This window comes from Oryzias melastigma, linkage group LG7, assembly GCF_002922805.2.
Source record: "Oryzias melastigma strain HK-1 linkage group LG7, ASM292280v2, whole genome shotgun sequence".
Classification (NCBI taxonomy): Eukaryota; Metazoa; Chordata; class Actinopteri; order Beloniformes; family Adrianichthyidae; genus Oryzias; species Oryzias melastigma.
This window is the reverse complement of record NC_050518.1, coordinates 15,688,823-15,706,355: the sequence shown is the minus strand read 5'-3', so window position 1 is coordinate 15,706,355 and position 17,533 is coordinate 15,688,823. Positions and strand designations below refer to the sequence as shown.

General features: G+C 37.0%; 1 protein-coding gene across 3 annotated transcripts in view; it reads left to right on the top strand.

Annotated features, from left to right (window-relative positions):
- The window catches only part of LOC112158741 (protein kinase C and casein kinase substrate in neurons protein 1), a 41,400-nt gene that overhangs the window by 10,323 nt on the left and 13,544 nt on the right, over positions 1–17,533 (top strand). For 2 of the 3 annotated variants that reach the window (XM_024292236.2, XM_024292237.2), the window contains one exon: positions 12,855–12,984. In XM_024292236.2, coding sequence (XP_024148004.1) covers positions 12,925–12,984 — 60 coding nt within the window. In that variant the 5' untranslated portion in view covers positions 12,855–12,924. Of the gene's footprint in view, positions 1–6,449; positions 7,013–12,854; positions 12,985–17,533 lie in introns of those variants that run through there. The other variant, XM_024292238.2, reaches the window with a different exon arrangement.

Sequence of the window (17,533 nt, the reverse complement as noted above, 5' to 3'; positions counted from 1 at the left end):
TTTTAGTTAAATAAACACAAACTCTGTGCTTTATTTGCATATTGCCTTGCACTTTTATCCTCTTATCGACTCCTCTCACTCCATCTCCTTCTCAGTCACCTACACACATGCTAGCGCTGTGGTTCTTAAGGCATCCCATCAGTATTCAGATCAGCGTCTGCCAGCTAAATGATAAAAAGGCAGAAAGCTTGAGCGTTCAAAGAGCTTCACTCCCAGATTAACTGTTTCTTTGCCCGTTCTCTCCTTCCCCTCCTCTGCTCCCTCTGTCGGCCTGTACATCAGGGGGAGGGCAGCGCCTCCATCCTCTCCGCTCCTTCTTGGCCTTTGCTGCAGTTCATTCCTCCATCATCACCTCCTATCACAATATGTCTGTTGCTCTCTGCTCTGCTGTGATTCTTTTACCCTCCCCCTTACAATTTTCCTCCTGTCTTCTCTGCGCTGTCACCACGAGGCTTGTGGCTCCCCGTTACATAACCACTGCAGCAGGACACTGTGTTGAATCACAACACAGTTTGGATTCTGTGTCTTCTCTTCATCACAGCATGGCTTTACTACTCCCTCTGTCTGGGAAACATAGTGTTTTCATGGCTATGTTGCTACATAGTTAGCATGCTAGCATGTAGCAGGTGACTGTGTTGCTTTAGCATGTTAGCATGGTGCAGCTAATTGGGGCTAAACACAAAGTAGAGCTGTGGTAGGAATAAACCAAATGTCATCATTGCATCCAGTGTAATATAGGCATTTATATTTCATCTAAAATAACGTGATGCTATAAATATATGTGAATAGCCACAAAAGATCACTCCAACATCTTTTAAAGACTCCAATAATCTTTTGGTCTGTTTTCAAAGTATTCCCAGGGATTTTTAATTATAATTGTGCTATTTTTATTCAAAAAAAAAGAAAAAATAATAATTCCCTTGGATGTAATTTATGTAGAGCAACAGAAGATTATTAGAAATTCACCTCTAAGCTGTGAGTGGACAATTACAATGGAGTTAGCCTGCCCTCACTTCCTGTTATCCATCTGAAAGGTTCCGGCTGACAATAATTTGAAAATAAACAAATTATTGTAAGCCTTATGTTATTTATATATTCCCTCTATCATTAGAAAAAGTACCTATTTAAAACACCAAAAATAAAATTTTCATCAAAATGTTAATTTTAAAGTAGAGAAAAAAATGTTTGGATAAGCTACAATAGGCAAATGAAGCATTTTATCTACCTTTCTTGGAGGTTCGCTGATGAATCTCTTCTATGGAGATGGGTCGTGGGGTTGCTGGAGCCTATCCCAGCTACTGTCAGTCAGGTGAAGGCAGGGTACACTCTGCATGGTCATCCAGTCCATCACTGGACCAGTTCTGTTCAAACTATCATTTTCAAGCCCCACTCGAATTATCTTTTGATCTATTTTAAAAATGTTACCGGTAGTCTTTTAATTATGATCATTTTATCAAAAACCTGTCGTTTTCTAGGACATAGAATTGAAGTGGTTCATTATAAATTCACTTATAAGTTGTTTGTTTAATCACCCATAATTAAGAGATCTCTATTACACTCTAACAACTTGAATTGATGGAGAACACAGTACAGTTTTGACTCATGTCAGCTCAGATACGGAAAACAAAGACGTACATGGATGCAACTACAAGTGGAGGCATCAGAATGGAGCAAAGCAGGGAGCTTGTAGCCCACCCAGTGAATTTTCTTTGTACAAATATGCTCTTTCTCAAGCTTCGTTTTTTCATCTACTCCGGATTTACAACAATTTGCATAAAGTAATACTCACAAATGCAATTTTAGGCTTAATTTTCTTTATATATGTCCTTGGTCATCTAAAAAATGTTACAATTAAATGCTAAAAAAACAGCAAAAACACAATTTTAATTGAAGTGGGTCTTTAAATATTTAACATTAATCTCAACTATGTTGCATGATTCCTGTTTTATTCTCAGGAATTAAGCAAAAACAGAAACAAAAATTAACCAACTTTCCTGTTTATTCATGTTCGTTCAAGGTAACACCATTCAAAAACAAAGTAAAAAAATGAATAAACAATTATTTTTAGCCTAGATGTGCATTAACTAAAATAAATAGCATGAATTAAATACTTATATATACTTAATACATTTACAATTTGTATATATTTCCCTTTTATGTAAGACCTGAACACTGTCTCTTGTTTTTGTAAGATGGTCTTTCTGGCAGCATTAGATTATTTTGAACCAAAGAACAAGCTTTTAATCAAGCTATCTGAAGACAGTTGGTTTTAAATTACCTCCGAATGACCTGGTGCTGATTCTCCCTGTGGGTGGAGAAATGGAGAAATCAATGGAGTTAATTGCTCACCATCTTTTTGCAATTTACATACCCCTACTGTGGATTTACTGTATTTTCAGCAGGTTCAGGATGGGTGGGCCGGGATGTGTCTCTGTGACTGGACTGCGATAACTCTAGAAGTAGTGGTTTTAATGTAGAAACATTACAGAAACACACCGTGCACCACAAAGAAGCAGATTTGACTGGCAGCAAAAAAGGATCAGACAGCCGAGTCGTCAAAGCTTATTGGCTTGAAGTGATGACTCAATAGCATTCACAGGGATCGGTCAAAATGGATTACAATAACGGCATTACCATATCTATTAGATAAAGTCTGGGGGGAAAAATGAACGTGTAAGGTAACAGCTCTGTTGCTGTGTCTGATTCGTCTATGTGGTTGGACATCTTTTTACAGTGTATACTGCAAAAACGGAATCAAAAGAAAGTAAAAAGATGCATATTTCAAGAAAAAATGTCTTCCACAAGAAAAAAAATGTTGTTACAAAAATGTTTCAATACTAAAATAATTTTAGTCTAAGAAAACATGTCTTAGAATGTTTTTTCTTCAAATAAAAATGTTTGGTATTTTATTTTTCTTACTCCAATCACATTTTTGCTTATTTAAATAAAGTTTTTTTCAAATTTGAACAATTTTTTACCTATTTTTCAGGGGCCTGTTTTTAATGTTTAAAAAAATCCAAATCTAAGAAAAGAACAAAACGTCTTTTAATATTTAATTTGAATTAAGTTGAGTTTTTATATAATTGTAATCCCTTCAAATTCTTATTTTTATTTATTTTTTTGTATTTCAATCATGTGACTTTTTCCCCAGGCAAAGAAAAAAAACAAAATATCCCAAACTGTTTGAGGTTTTGTTTGACCAGAAAGTTCTAAATTATTTATTATTAAATCGGAGAGCCAAGCTGTGCAATATTAATAATATGTAATGATTGCTAATGTGGTAGAAAAAAAATCCAATGTGGTTTGCAAAGAGAATCTCTGTTAATGAGGAAATATCAATCTATGAGATGCAAATAAATTGTTTTAGTTCGATTTCACTTTATCTTTTATTCTATTTGCTCAGTTTTTGTGGAAATAATTGTTTTTACTGATTCAGTTATGAAAAAAAAAACATTTTCCCTGTTACTGCATCCCACATCTAGATAAAATGTCTTTAAAAATTCACTTAACTGTGCCACACATTTGTGGCATTCTCTTCTTTAGACATTTCAGAACTGAATCAAATGTATTTCAGGGCACAAGCAGAAACACACTGAGCCTTAAGGGTGGTGTAGGAATGGTCTGCATTCACACGCACAGCTAAAGTGCACTTTCTGGTTGAACGGTCTGTGTGGGCTCCTCTGACCACAGCTCCTGCAGAACACTTTAGTGAGGAGCAGCACACTTCTTCTGACTTCATTTACCTAATATATACTGTCCATCAACCTAAGTGGGAATGTAAGACGACACATAGTAATTTAGCTCCTTAAAAGTTCTTGAGGCTGCTGCTGGAAGTGCATCTTCAGAAGTCTTAAGGGCCATTAAAGTGTTGTTTTTCAGCTCGTATGATTATAATCTATACATATATGTTCCTTTAAACCTTACTCACTTTCTAATATAACTAACAGAGAGAAGGGCCTGGGTCAAATCCCGACTGGGACTTTCTGTGTGGAGTTTGCACATCATCGCACATCCTAAAAACATGTTAATTGGTGACTTTAAATTGGCCCTGGATGTGAGGGTGCGGCCCTGCAACAGACTGGCGACTAGTAGGGCTGGGTTGATTAAATTGTTTAATAAAAGTCAAAATTGTTTAATCAAATTGAATCGATCAATAATAGCACATAAAGCTAAATTCAGCTAGCTTGATGCTAACGTTTAATGGAATTTCCCATAGGACGGCTAATGCTAACACTCGGTCGATGAAAACATACATTGCTGACTAAATGAACATCTTTATACACTCACAGGTAAGAATTTTCCAAACTCTTTTGAGGAAAGATTTTTTAAAATAACCATTTGTAGTCTAAAATAGTTTTTTACTAAAATGCACTCCAGGAAAGGCAGAACTTAGAGGGTGGATGAATGGATTGAAGTTTAAGAAAAATGCAACCCTTTAACCCAAATTTACATCTCACCACAGCAATAACAACATATCAAAATACAGTACATGTCTCCTCTTAAGAATGAGGGCATTTTGATAGCATTACCTTTTTGACTGTCTCAGATTTCGGCTCAAATTTCACTAAAGCTGTTCAGATTTATCAGCATTACTTAACCATATTGTGTTTATAAATGTCCCAGAGGTGGAAAAACTTCTCTCGTGAGACCATTACAACACTAACAAACTCGTTTTACACGTGACTTCATCCACGATTCTCCAATTTCCAGCTGAAAGAGTGTAACACGGTCCAGTTTCAGGGGTTAAATACACTAGTTCCCCTTTAAATCCAGTGCATTGTTCTGCATTGTGTCTCCCTTTCACTGCTCCTGCAGCTCCTTTTTCCCTTCAGCCCACATTTACATTAAGCTCCGTTCCTTCTTGACTACGCCGGACACGCAGACACTTCAAGTTTACTTGATGGTCATCAGCAAACCCGCCTTCTTGCTCTTGTCCGAAGCGTTGGCCACATGCCGGGCTTCATGATGTGACGTGTGTGTGAAGTCTGCACAAGGCAGCGCTGTCTCTTGGCAACATCCACCCGCCTGTTTGTTCTGTGCTGCACCGTGAGATGAATCACATCTCTGTGCTGATGTGCTGGGCTCCCGTTCTGGCCCAGCGGTTCCTTCTAATCCACTCAGAAGAAGCCAGCCCCACGATATATCTTAGTCGTACTGTACTGTTCCCCTCCATTTCTATTCTTTTATGTCAAACCTTTAAAGACCCACTCCAATGAAAATGGTGTTTTTAACATGTTCTTGTAGTATTTTTTTCATGATGGAGGACACATATATAGAAAATTAAGCTTAAAATTGATTTTCTTTATTCAAATTGTTGTGAACCGAAAAAAAATGCATCCACTTGTAGACGACTAGATCCATGTGAGTCTTTGTTTTCCTCGTCTGGCATCTAGCTTAAAACTGTACATCTGAAAAGCTCCAATATTGCTCAATATTTTTGTATTAGGGTCATTAGGGGCTTTAAGCTAGTGGGAGAGAATGTAAACAAAAGGGATGATGGGAAATTAGTGCAAGCTTACTCCTTACCAGCAGTCCTGCCCACAACTCTTCAATAAATTACTGCATCTCTGTATAAAACAAAAGGTTTTTTTCTATTTTTGGCCAAAAAAAACGCAGCATAATCATTATTAAAGCTTTTAAAATAGATACAAAAATAATCTATAGAAATCTAGGACAAATAACCAATAGAAATTTGCCTCAGAGATGTGGGCGGAACCGTTGGCGTGGAGCAATCCCAGCCCCTCTTCCCGTCACCCATCTGTTTGTACTCTCTCCTGCTAGCTGACAGCTTCTTACATCTCCAATCTGTACATTAGAGGTGCAACAAAAATGTCAAGGAAAAAAATACATTTAAAAAAAAGAGAGAAGATAAAGTGATCTGTTCGGAGAGAGGTGGATTTTTACTACAGGACGGATTTGATGTTCATGTTTAGTATAATAAAAGGGCGACATGCTTTTTTAAAAAAAATAATTCCATATTTGCATCAAAAACGCCCATGTTTCTAAAATATAAAATGGATCTAAAATTCTTTTTTTTCTATTGAAATATTCAGTTTTCCAGTAAAAATGTGTGCTACTGGACACTATTTAATCTGTCCTGAAGCAAAATGGAAGTGTCAAATATAGAAAGAAAAAGGCGAGGAAGACGTACATGGATCTAGTCACAACATTTTGAATAAAGAAATACTCAGAAAAGCAATTTCCACTTTAATTTATCTCCATCAGGAGAAAAAAATACAACAAGAACATGTCAAAAACACCAAAAACAGGATGTCCATATGTCTTTAAGGTGTTAATTATAAAACTAAAAATGTTGCTGACTCAGCTTTGCTCGGTACCTGGGTTTTTGCAGTGCTGGTGTTTCATCAGAGTGAACACATCGTGCTTAATTATGTGCTGGAGTAAAGTTAGTTCGTCTCAGCGAAATCTTCTTACCTTAACAGGCTTACATGATGTGTTGTTGTGGGTCCCATTCAGTGCTTTGAAGACTGCCGGACTCCTGACTGAACGTTTGCAGCTTGGCTGTCTTTGCCTCTTTCTTTCTTTTTTTTTTTTTTTTTAATCCCTTCTGTTCATGTTTAGTTGTTCTGAATGACTGCAAAGTGCAGGCATTGGTGCTGTTTATGCCAACAGAGCATTTGCAGCATTAAAAAAAAAAAAAAAGAAAAAATGAGAGGAGGTGGAATTTCACACCAGCATTACTTTCCCTTGTCTTTCTGTCCCCAGTCGTCCTATCAGCTTCTTTACTCGTCTTTCTGGTGAGCTCCCTCCCCCTCTAAAGCTATTCAGATGACTCTCTGCAGGATTATCGCTCAGCCTCTGAGACACGCTGCTTTGGTCAGACATATTGTTCAGTCTGGGTCCACTTTGGCCACAGACTTTGGGAAAATAAAACTTTTTTTCTGTCAAAGTCCTTAGAGTTGGACTGTAGATTCTTCTATCCTTGAAGAGGCAAAAGCTTCCAAAAAATTTGTGGATTTTCTTTCATTTTTCAATGATGGAGCCAACTTTGGTAAGTGCATGTATAAAAATAAAAAAAGTAACAGCAAATGTTAAAAAAAAATGTGGTTTGTCATACGCAGTTCTGTCTTATTTCTTTGACCGCTCCCCCTCCAACCGGCGCTGACAGACTCAAGCTTGCAGAAAGGACTGCTTTGTCAGCAACTGTTGAGACAATGAGGGAATTGTCAACATTTTCAAACTATATTAATTGATTTTTATTTAAAAAATGAAGAATTAACTGCTTTTTTATGTCAAAATCTTTAAAAGCAAACTGTTTTTTGGTGATGTTTACATGCCTAACTTGTTATTATGCTTCAATAAACCTCTTAAAATTAAGGGGAGTAGTTTGTTTTTGCTGAGAGAGGTGTGTTCATGGTCACTAAGGTGGACTGACCTTCATAACTTAAAGCATTCCCCTCAAAAAATGACCAAATCTGTGGTTTTTCATTGACGTTCCTTTTCGTTTGAGTCTAACCTGACGAGCTGGTCAAAAACACGAGTCATTGCACTGCTTTTAAATGCATTAAATCTGCTGTATGATCAGTTTTTAAACTGGCAACTCGTGTTGTAATTGTCACCCCTGGACACGGACAAGTTTTCAAGATTTCATTTTCAGTTGCGCTCAAGAAATGTGTGAGTTTTAGCTGAACAACGCTTATTCCTGGACTCTGGTTTTCTGCCAGAGCTTAAAAGGCTTTAATGTTAATAGGTATTGTAGTCTTAGATGCTGAAGCTCATTGGGTGCCTTAGCTGAAGGACAGGTAACGCGGTCGGTCCCGTTGGCCGGGATTAGGAAACGCTCCTTTAGAGCTGCTTAACTTTCTAGCTGCTTGCATCATAAAGTCGACCATTCGAAATAATTAGAGCAACTGACAGCAACGTTGGAAGATGAAAAAGATGACATGCTTCCTCCTAAATTTCCTTTAAGATGTTTAACTGAAATAGTCCCAAAAAATTGTACTATTTTGTAAAACATTGCAAAGATGTTTGGTTGTTTTTGTCACTCCATCTTAAAGGGGTCATACCATGCTTTTCTTGTCTTTCAGAGTAAACTAAAACCATATATATCATCATATATTACAGTTAGAACACTGAAAAACAAATGAAATATGAGTTATTTTTGAGAACTCTTTTCATACCCGGAAGTAAAACGACTAGATCCTTGAGGCTCCGCCTTTCACTCCTACAAGGTGCCACCCATTTCATGATCTTATCCTAGAGCTGGCCTCATCAGCGTTTCACCCACAACAAAAAACATAAAGTAAAAAAAAATATTAATACTCATACTGTGTAACCTCAAAGCTTGTCCCCAAAAGTTGGCACAGACAGAATGGCAATGACTAATGGGTTCTTTTTGCAATAAAATTTGGTAAAAAATGTAGACAACCCCAGATGAACATTTCAGGATTTATTGAACATTGAACTGACAATGAGCTGGCAATGAGCTTTTCTGTTGTCTTTGAAGCATCATCATTCTCCATATCAAAAATCCTTTTTGCTTTAATGCAATTTGTTTTCCTGGAGACGTGTACCTTTCCGTCTGTGCTCAATAATCCATGTTCAAACCAATTCTTCTAATTCATCGCTCGTGATTTTCCACCAGGAAATAATCTTCTCCCTTTCTCCACCAGCAAATAGTCGGTTGCCTTTCTCCACCAGCAAATAGTCGGTTGCCTTTCTCCACCAGGAAATAATCTTCTCCCTTTCTCCACCAGCAAATAGTTGGTTCCCTTTCTCCAAAAGGAAATAATCTTCTCCGTTTTTCCGCCAGGAAAAAGTCTGCTCCCTTTCTCCACCAGCAAATAGTAGGCTCCCTTTCTCCACCAGCAAATACTCGGCTTCCTTCCTCCACCAGCAAATAGTCGGTTCCCTTTCCCCACCAGCAAATAGTCTGTTTCCTTTCTCAACCAGCAAATAGTCAGTTCCCTTTCTCCACCAGCAAATAGTAGGTTCCCTTTCTCCACCAGCAAATAGTCGGTTCCCTTTCCCCACCAGCAAATAGTCTGTTTCCTTTCTCAACCAGCAAATAGTCAGTTCCCTTTCTCCACCAGGAAATAGTCTGCTCCCTTTCTCCACCAGCAAATAGTAGGTTCCCTTTCTCCACCAGGAAATAGTCTGCTCCCTTTCTCCACCAGCAAATAGTCTGTTTCCTTTCTCAACCAGCAAATAGTCGGTTCCCTTTCTCCACCAGGAAATAGTCTGCTCCCTTTCTCCACCAGCAAATAGTAGGTTCCCTTTCTCCACCAGCAAATAGTCAGTTTCCTTCCTCCACCAACAAATAGTCGGCTCCCTTTCTCCACCAGCAAATAGTCTGTTTCCTTTCTCATCCAGCAAATAGTCTGTTTCCTTTCTCCACCAGGAAATAGTCTGCTCCCTTTCTCCACCAGCAAATAGTAGGTTCCCTTTCTCCACCAGCAAATAGTCGGTTTCCTTCCTCCACCAGCAAAGAGTCGGTTCCCTTTCTCCACCAGCAAATAGTCTGTTTTTCTTTCTCAACCAGCAAATAGTCAGTTCCCTTTCTCCACCAGGAAATAGTCTGCTCCCTTTCTCCACCAGCAAATAGTCTGTTTTTCTTTCTCAACCAGCAAATAGTCAGTTCCCTTTCCCCACCAACAAATAGTCTGTTTCCTTTCTCAATCAGCAAATAGTCTGCTCCCTTTCTCCACCAGGAAAGAGTCTGCTCCTTTCTTCTGCAGTCTTCCCCATATCCCCCATCTGCTTGCACCATTCATGGATATGTTCAGGATCCATCCCAACATGTCGTGCAGATTCCTCACCAGAACGTTCTTTGGTGAATGCCACCGCCCAAAATTTGAATGCTAAATCCAATGAGCGTTTCTCGGTTGTCGCTATACTGGCTCACAACACAGACAGGTGGCTGATTACCGTTAGAGTTGTGGAGAAAGTGTTTGTGTTAGTCTGGGGGCGGAGTAGACTCTTCCTGGAGGGGGCGGTTCTCAACTTGTGACATCAGCACGTGAGGACCCACTCGTTTTCGTGGGTGTGGGAGGGGCTTATGTTGAGAGCACAGGTTTTTAGAGGATTACTCAGAAAAGCGTGAACGGATCAAAATACCGGATTGGGTTTGTTTATTGGGAGAAATGAACAATATAATACACTTAAGCCCCAAAAACTTTATTTTTCATGGTATGGCCCCTTTAAAACTGTCTTTAACACTGAGTTTACATTTTGGTTATTTTTGGCTTTTAATGTTTTATTATTGAGAGTTAAGTTTTAGGCATAAAAAGGTAACAAAAGTTCAATCCACTTCCTGGACAGTCTGAACAATTATTAACAGTAAAAAATGCACACAAACCAAAAAGGTGCAAGCTGTGCCCTTTTAATTTCTGACAGCAGAAGCTGCAGGCATTAACCTTTCTTGGAGGCTGTTTTTGCTTTCAAGTTGATGCTAAATTAAGTTAAGTTTGGAGCAGAAGTGCATTTTTGCATTAGAGGATTAAATTTCACTAAGGATTTCTGCCTCCTATGACAGCTCTTATGACTATGAATGAATAAAACTATTCAAAGCTTTTTGTAAGCGCTGGAGATTGTAAATAGTAACCTTGATAAAGCAAAGCTTGTCTAAATCAGTCGAGGTTTAATAGAAACGCTGACAATTCTTGAACAATTTTCACAGGCGTTTATTTTTATATCAGAACACCTTTGTAACCCAGAATGATCTCATCTGGAGATGCTTCAGTGTTGCAGCTTTACAGAGAACATTTAGAAGCATGAGGCATGAAAACTTGTGGTAACTTCTGAATGTGCAAACTGCTGACTCAACGTAGGATCTGAAAATGGCCCCAAGTCCTCCTTCATCTACACTGACCTCCATAAAGTACACTAACGCAGAAGCCATATTACTGTGCATGCAGTGCAAACAGTAATATCCAACAGAAATCTGATTTTTATGCACATATGCAGAACTTAAATAATAACTATTAGACTGTAAATATGAAAAGGAGTGGAGCTGGGAGGATATTCGTCTGGCTGTGTCGCTGAAATGAAGAGCTCTTTGTCAAGCAAAAGGCATTAGTCATAAAAGCAGAAATGGATTAGGCTTCAAACAAGTTCAATACCAATATAGCAGCGAGGAGTCTCTTTTGCTTTCACCTTGGTGGCGGGATATTGAACACATGTCAAGCAAATACAAATAAACGTCCTGAGATCGGTGAGCGACTCCAGGAGGAGCCGCAGATGACAGCTGGGAGCTGCTGATGAGGCCGAATAATGACGGGACACACAGAGAGGGGCGGCCGTCTTGATTTGTTTCCTGATTTCATGTCAGCTCTGTTCACACAAGCCGGCAGATCCGCATGTCTTAACTCATCTTTGCTTCTACATTTTTCAAGCTTTTCTGAAAATTATGTCAGCTAAGAGCAAAGATCTGTAAGGAAATTATGATTAAAATTAGTCAAAATCCTTGAAAAACTTGATTGAACATGAAAAAAAAACTTGAATTGCAATATAATTTTTGGTTCCATTTTATAGATAATATTTCAAAGTTTAATAAATGATTACAAGTTAGATTGGCATTCTATGGAAACAAAAATGTATTTACATTTATATCCAAAATATTTACATTTATTTATTTATATGTATATGCTAAAGTGAAAGAATAAGTGCTTGTTTTAGATTTTATGAGAATTTATTAAGATGGGCCAATTTGTACTAAGATCATATTCTCATTTTGTTCACTTTTTGTTCTAAAATGAATCATTTCCACAAATAACACTTGTTTTTTGTCAATGTAATCAAAATAAACAACAAGCAGGTACATAAAAACAAACAATAAAAACCCAAACAAACCATTTGGTTAGAACTAGAAGAAAAAAACACCAATAATTGGACTGTAAAACATTCAACTTAAATTAATTATATTCAACAGATTTTTTTAGTTTATACTTCCCTTTTTTAATGTTTGTGTGGAACTCCTTGTTTCTAGATTTGTTAAGTAAAAATTATTTGCTGTATGGACTAATAATTGTGCTACTTTTGTGATTTTCCTCTTGAGATGTTTTTTTTCCCTCATTATTTTATTTATTTCTATTTTTAGGATCCTTTTTAAAATCATTTTTTAAAATTTATTATATCTGTTTTCTTTATTTCTTTATTTTTGCTTCTTTTTCAAAAATCAATTTATTTATATTTATTTTCATATATATTAGGTTCCCTTTTTAAAAATCATTTTTTAAAATTTTGTTTATATTTTTAGGCTCAGTTTAAATATATATATATATATATATATTTTTTTTTATTTGGAGCATACATAACATCATGGCATAAAAACAAAAGAAGATGACAGACAGTAAAACCATACATTACCTTTTATGCAGCAGTCAAAGGAGGTGGAAGGCGCCAGTTGGGATTTTGTTGGGACCACCCCCAGATAAACAAAAGACAGCAAACTAAAAGAAAAAAATCAGGAAAAAGTGTAGCCTAACTTAAGGAACAAAAAACAGTTTTCTTATGATTTACATATTCTGCTTTTTCATTAGATTGACTATTTTTTTGCAGTGTGGGCTTGTGTTCTGTTTGCGCGGTTTGTGGCGTGTTTTAAGGGCTTTCACTGTTAGACATATTCAGGGTCAGCGCTGTGAGGATCACTCAAGACTTTTCTAGGACACACCAATCTACGATGCCCCAGAATGCCCCTCAGGGTACGGGGCTGGATATGTATGCTTGGCGGATGAACTTATCTTTATCTCAATATCGAAAATGTCTCAAATAGAACCCAACCCCCCCACGTTGAGAGAAAAAAAAACCTGCTGGACTCAGTCAACCGCGCTGCTTCTTCTCCTCGATTGAGATGTTTCTGCCTCACGCTTGTGGCTCTCTCCTGTCTCTTTCAGTGTATGAGGAACCCCGCTCTGCTTCAGAGGACAGGCTCAGCAATTAGGGTATTCTGCCACATCCAGGACAATGTCTGGCTCCTACGATGAATCTGCAGGTGCTGACGACACCATGGACAGCTTCTGGGAGGTAAAGAGCCGCCTCGTCCTCATCCCTTTTGGTGTTACTTTGATGAATCAAATCCAGCAGTGCAGTTTTATGGTTTTTACAGGGTTTTAAAAAGATTACTGTCATTTGACGAGCATTGTTCTGGCTCTTGAACTCTTTTGATGAATGTTCTTTTTACACATTAGTGAGCAGGAGAGCTGCTTGAAGGGATTTGTTGCCATTCAATGGATCACTTTTATCTTTCTGCTAAATGAGAGGCTGTGTGAATAACTGTGTTTTCATCAGCTCTGTTCTGAAGAGTTGTCTCTCTGCAGAGATGAGGGGAAAACAGATCAAACAGTGACTCTGAATGTTGACTGTTTTTTTAAGCTCTGTGGGCTTTTTAAGGGGATTCCTTTAGAAATGCCTTGTTTGAGATGCTGCATGTCACAACATCTCAGTACTGTAAAGTTTGTTAAGAAAAATAATATTTTGGTTCAGAATACATTTCAAATCCCAAACCTTCGTAAAGAAAATCTTTTTTGGAGTGTTAAATGTATAAGATCAATTGAGCCCTCAGGTTTGGTGTTCCGATGATGGAAATACTCTTAAATGTTGCAGAACATTCATAGTTTTCATGAAAGTAGTTAAAAGGGTTGACTGGGTTGGATGTTTTCAAGAAAAATAAACACACTTATAGTTATTGAAGCCATATTTTCTGAAACTTTACTATATTATGCTAGTGTGTGACAGAGTATAGTGTAGTATAGTATAGTACGGTACAGTATAGTATAGTTTAGTATAGCATAGTATAGTATAGTATAGTATAGTATAGAGTAGGATAGTTTAATATAGTATAGAAACTTAGTGTAGAAATGCTCTGAAACTATACTATATTATGCTAGTATATATATATATATAGCACAGTATATTATAGTACAGTATAGTACAGCACAGTATAGTATAGTGTCATACAGTATATCATAGCATAGTATAGCATAGTAGTGTAGTGTAGTAGAGTGTAGTGTAGTTTAATATAGCATAGAAGCTTTGTTATTGTGGCAATACTCTCTAAAATTATACTATATTATACTAGTATATACTCAACATTAATATAGAACAGTACATTGTAGAACAGTTTAGTACACTACAGCACAGTATAGTAGAGTAGAGTAGAGTAGAGTAGAGTAGAGTAGAGTAGAGTAAAGTAGAGTAGAGTAGAGTAGAGTAGAGAATAGAATAGGATAGTTTAATATAGTATAGAAACTTAGTTAGTGTAGAAATGCTCTGAAACTATACTATATAATGCTAGTATATATATAGCACAGCATATTATAGTACAGTATAGTACAGTGTCATATAGCATACCATAGCATAGTATAGCATAGTAGTGTAGTGTAGTAGAGTGTAGCATAGTTTAATATAGTATAGAAGCGTTGTTATTGTGGCAATACTCTCTAAAATTATACTATATTATACTAGTATATACTCAACATTAATATAGAACAGTACATTGTAGAACAGTTTAGTACACTACAGCACAGTATAGTATAGTATAGTATAGTATAGTATAGTATAGTATAGCATAGCATAGCATAGCATAGCTGCAAGAAAGTCACAATTGCTACTAAACCTTGACTTTAGCATATACTGTACTGGTATAGTATACTAGTATATATACTATATTGTATATCTTATGTATACTAGTATATATTATGTACCTTACTTGTAAAGTATACTAGTACATAGTTTATATATACTATATAAAGTAAATTTCATATATACTATTATATACTGTACGTGTGTTTATAGTACATATAGTATGTACCATACTGTTTGTAGTATATACAATATTATAGTGTGTATATATTAATATATATTGTACTGGTATGGTGTATTAGTATATATACTTTACTATACTGTACAGAATATATAAACTACTTTAGTTTGATACTATATGTACAATGCTTAAGTGACAAAGTCATAAAAATACTCTTTGTTTAGACTGCACCGGTACAATAAAGTTTGTTTTTCTTTTTTGAGACTGTCATTTTACACAGACATCATTATCCAATCCAGTAATAAAATACAGGTATCAGGTAAATGCAAATAGTTTGCTCAAAATAAAATGAACAACTCCAAACGTGTTTTTCCCAAAATATTAGCTGTGTACAAATGTATATATAAAGAACATTTTATCAGAATATACTTTCTAAATTGTTGGGTACAAATCACCAATACAAACACGAATGTGAACTAGCAACTCAGTTGTCTTGTGGTATACTAGTGATATACCATTTTGATCTATTTTGGATTTGGTCACTCCTGGACTAGAAGATTCCAGGTTTGGTTCCCGCCCTGCCCACCCATGTGCTGGAGTGCCCTTGGGCAAGACACCGAACCCCACGTTACTCCTGGTGGTTAATGGATGCTGCCAGTGTTAGTTTGGCCGTCTTCTGTATGTGAATGGTACTGTTTATTGTAAAGTGCTTCAGGTCTTCTAGGAAGGTAGAGGTGCTATATAAGTATACGTCAGTTGCAATTTTCATGTTATTTTTTAAAAATATGTAGAAAAAACTTCAAAAATAAATAATTCCTTCCCTGCAACCTGAACGAGAGCCAGAGAAACAGATACATCTTTGATGCATTTCTTTCTCAGCCATAATGATCTCACATTCCTCCACACTCATGCACGCTCTCCACATTCAGCTTTAGATCATAAGCTGCTATAAAAGCTCCATCCTCGCTTATGAGTGTCACAGCCTCTCTCCGAGCACCAGCCTTTCTTTCCAGAACAAAAGACTTTCAGTGGTTGTCGGTTTCATGTTTTTTAAGGTTGGGGCTGAGAGTCGGCTGGGTGGATTAAGATCTATATTTAATATGTCATTGTAATGTCCTCTGAAGTGACATCAACTTGTGGGTGTGTTGTGAGGACTTTAAACCCACTCAATTAGCCGTAATGAATTTGCTCGGCACAGAGTCGCCTTTGACGAGCAGCTCTTAGCCACAGACGCACAAAGAGCCCGTGTCATCCTCCGCTCTGAGGCCGCCTTTCACCGCTCACACCTGCACAGTCTCAAAAAAAACAAAAAAAAAAGCCAAGCTCTGCGTGGAGCTCAGGTGTGTTTCAGGGATCAAACCATTCCACCCGAGTGTTACCGGTGGTGGTGGCGTGACTTGGCGTTGTGTCACTCAGGACTAAATTCATACGGTCAAACACCTGTTCCAATGTCTCCCTGCAGCTTTCATCTTGTGATCACAGCCGTGGACCAATCACAGCTCTGCTGCAAAAGCTGTCAGACAGGGTCTCCATAAGCTGCGTCTGCAGGAGGCTATAGATGCTCGATGTCTGTATATCCGCCACACACATTAAAGGATGGTGGTGCTTCTGTCTATGCCTCCTCATCCATTCCTGAGAGTCAGTCTCTCTGCATTACACCACTCAAGAGGATTAAAGTAACCACACACACACATGCAAACACAAGCCCATGTCCTTGCATAACTACACATGCACAGGCACGAGTAAACCCCCCCTCCTTACTACCCTCCCTTCATTGGGTACCATGAGCTCACGCCCCCTGCAGGCACCCGGGGAGGCGGAGCCACACAGACCGCTACTGTGTCTTTTTAAGGCCTTTTCTCTTAAAGGGAAACATCTTCTTATTGAGACATGATGCAGCAAAGCACTATTGACATAAACTGGAAGACAAAAGCAGAAAAATATATCAGATATTATCTGGGAAGATTGACTTTGTAAATGAATATTAAATGCAAATTGAAATTTAATGATTATGTATTAGCAAAGAAAAACCTTTATTATTTATTCAATCAGGATGACAAAACATGAAAATGATATAGTTGTTCTTTAGGCGACTATTTCCCAACACATTATATCACATTTCCATCTACAATGACTGCAGCTCGTCCCTGAACCTGCTGCTCAGTTCATTGTGTGGAACTTTTTTAAATAAGCATTAGACCAGAAAATGAAACAATAATTCAAACGTAAATCTTTTCCTAAAATAGTAACTCAATGGCAAAAATATAATGCTTTCATTTTTGTCTCATTAAACCATTTTCTAAGCAAAGCTCGTTAAAGGAAAAGAACTTCATTTGATTTAATATAAGCCTTATTGTAGATTGCATTTAAACAGAACAAAGAAATTCATAAAGATATTTTTTACATGGCTAAATGCTACGACCAGATTCTATAAAAGTAGAAAAGGCTGAAATATCTCAGAAGAAAAACAGTCACAGATCTTTTTGTCTTTTTCTTTTTCCACTCATGTGATTTTTTATGTACTAAAATGTCAAAACAGCATTTTTTTTAGCATCAGGTGATACTTTTTGCTTGTTATGCTTATCTGGTTTAAAGTTGACTGAATGACCAATTTTAAATAAACTGTTTTTTTAAATTATAATTTCTAAAGAACTTATTTTGATTTTAAAAAATAGATTTAAAAAATATGCAACATATCTCTGGTCTTAAAACTGTGTTTTTTTATATTTGATGAGTTTAAAAATAAAGAGATACCATAAAAAAAGTTTCTCAGGAGTTAGGTCCTTTAGTTTTCAAACTATTAACATTTCT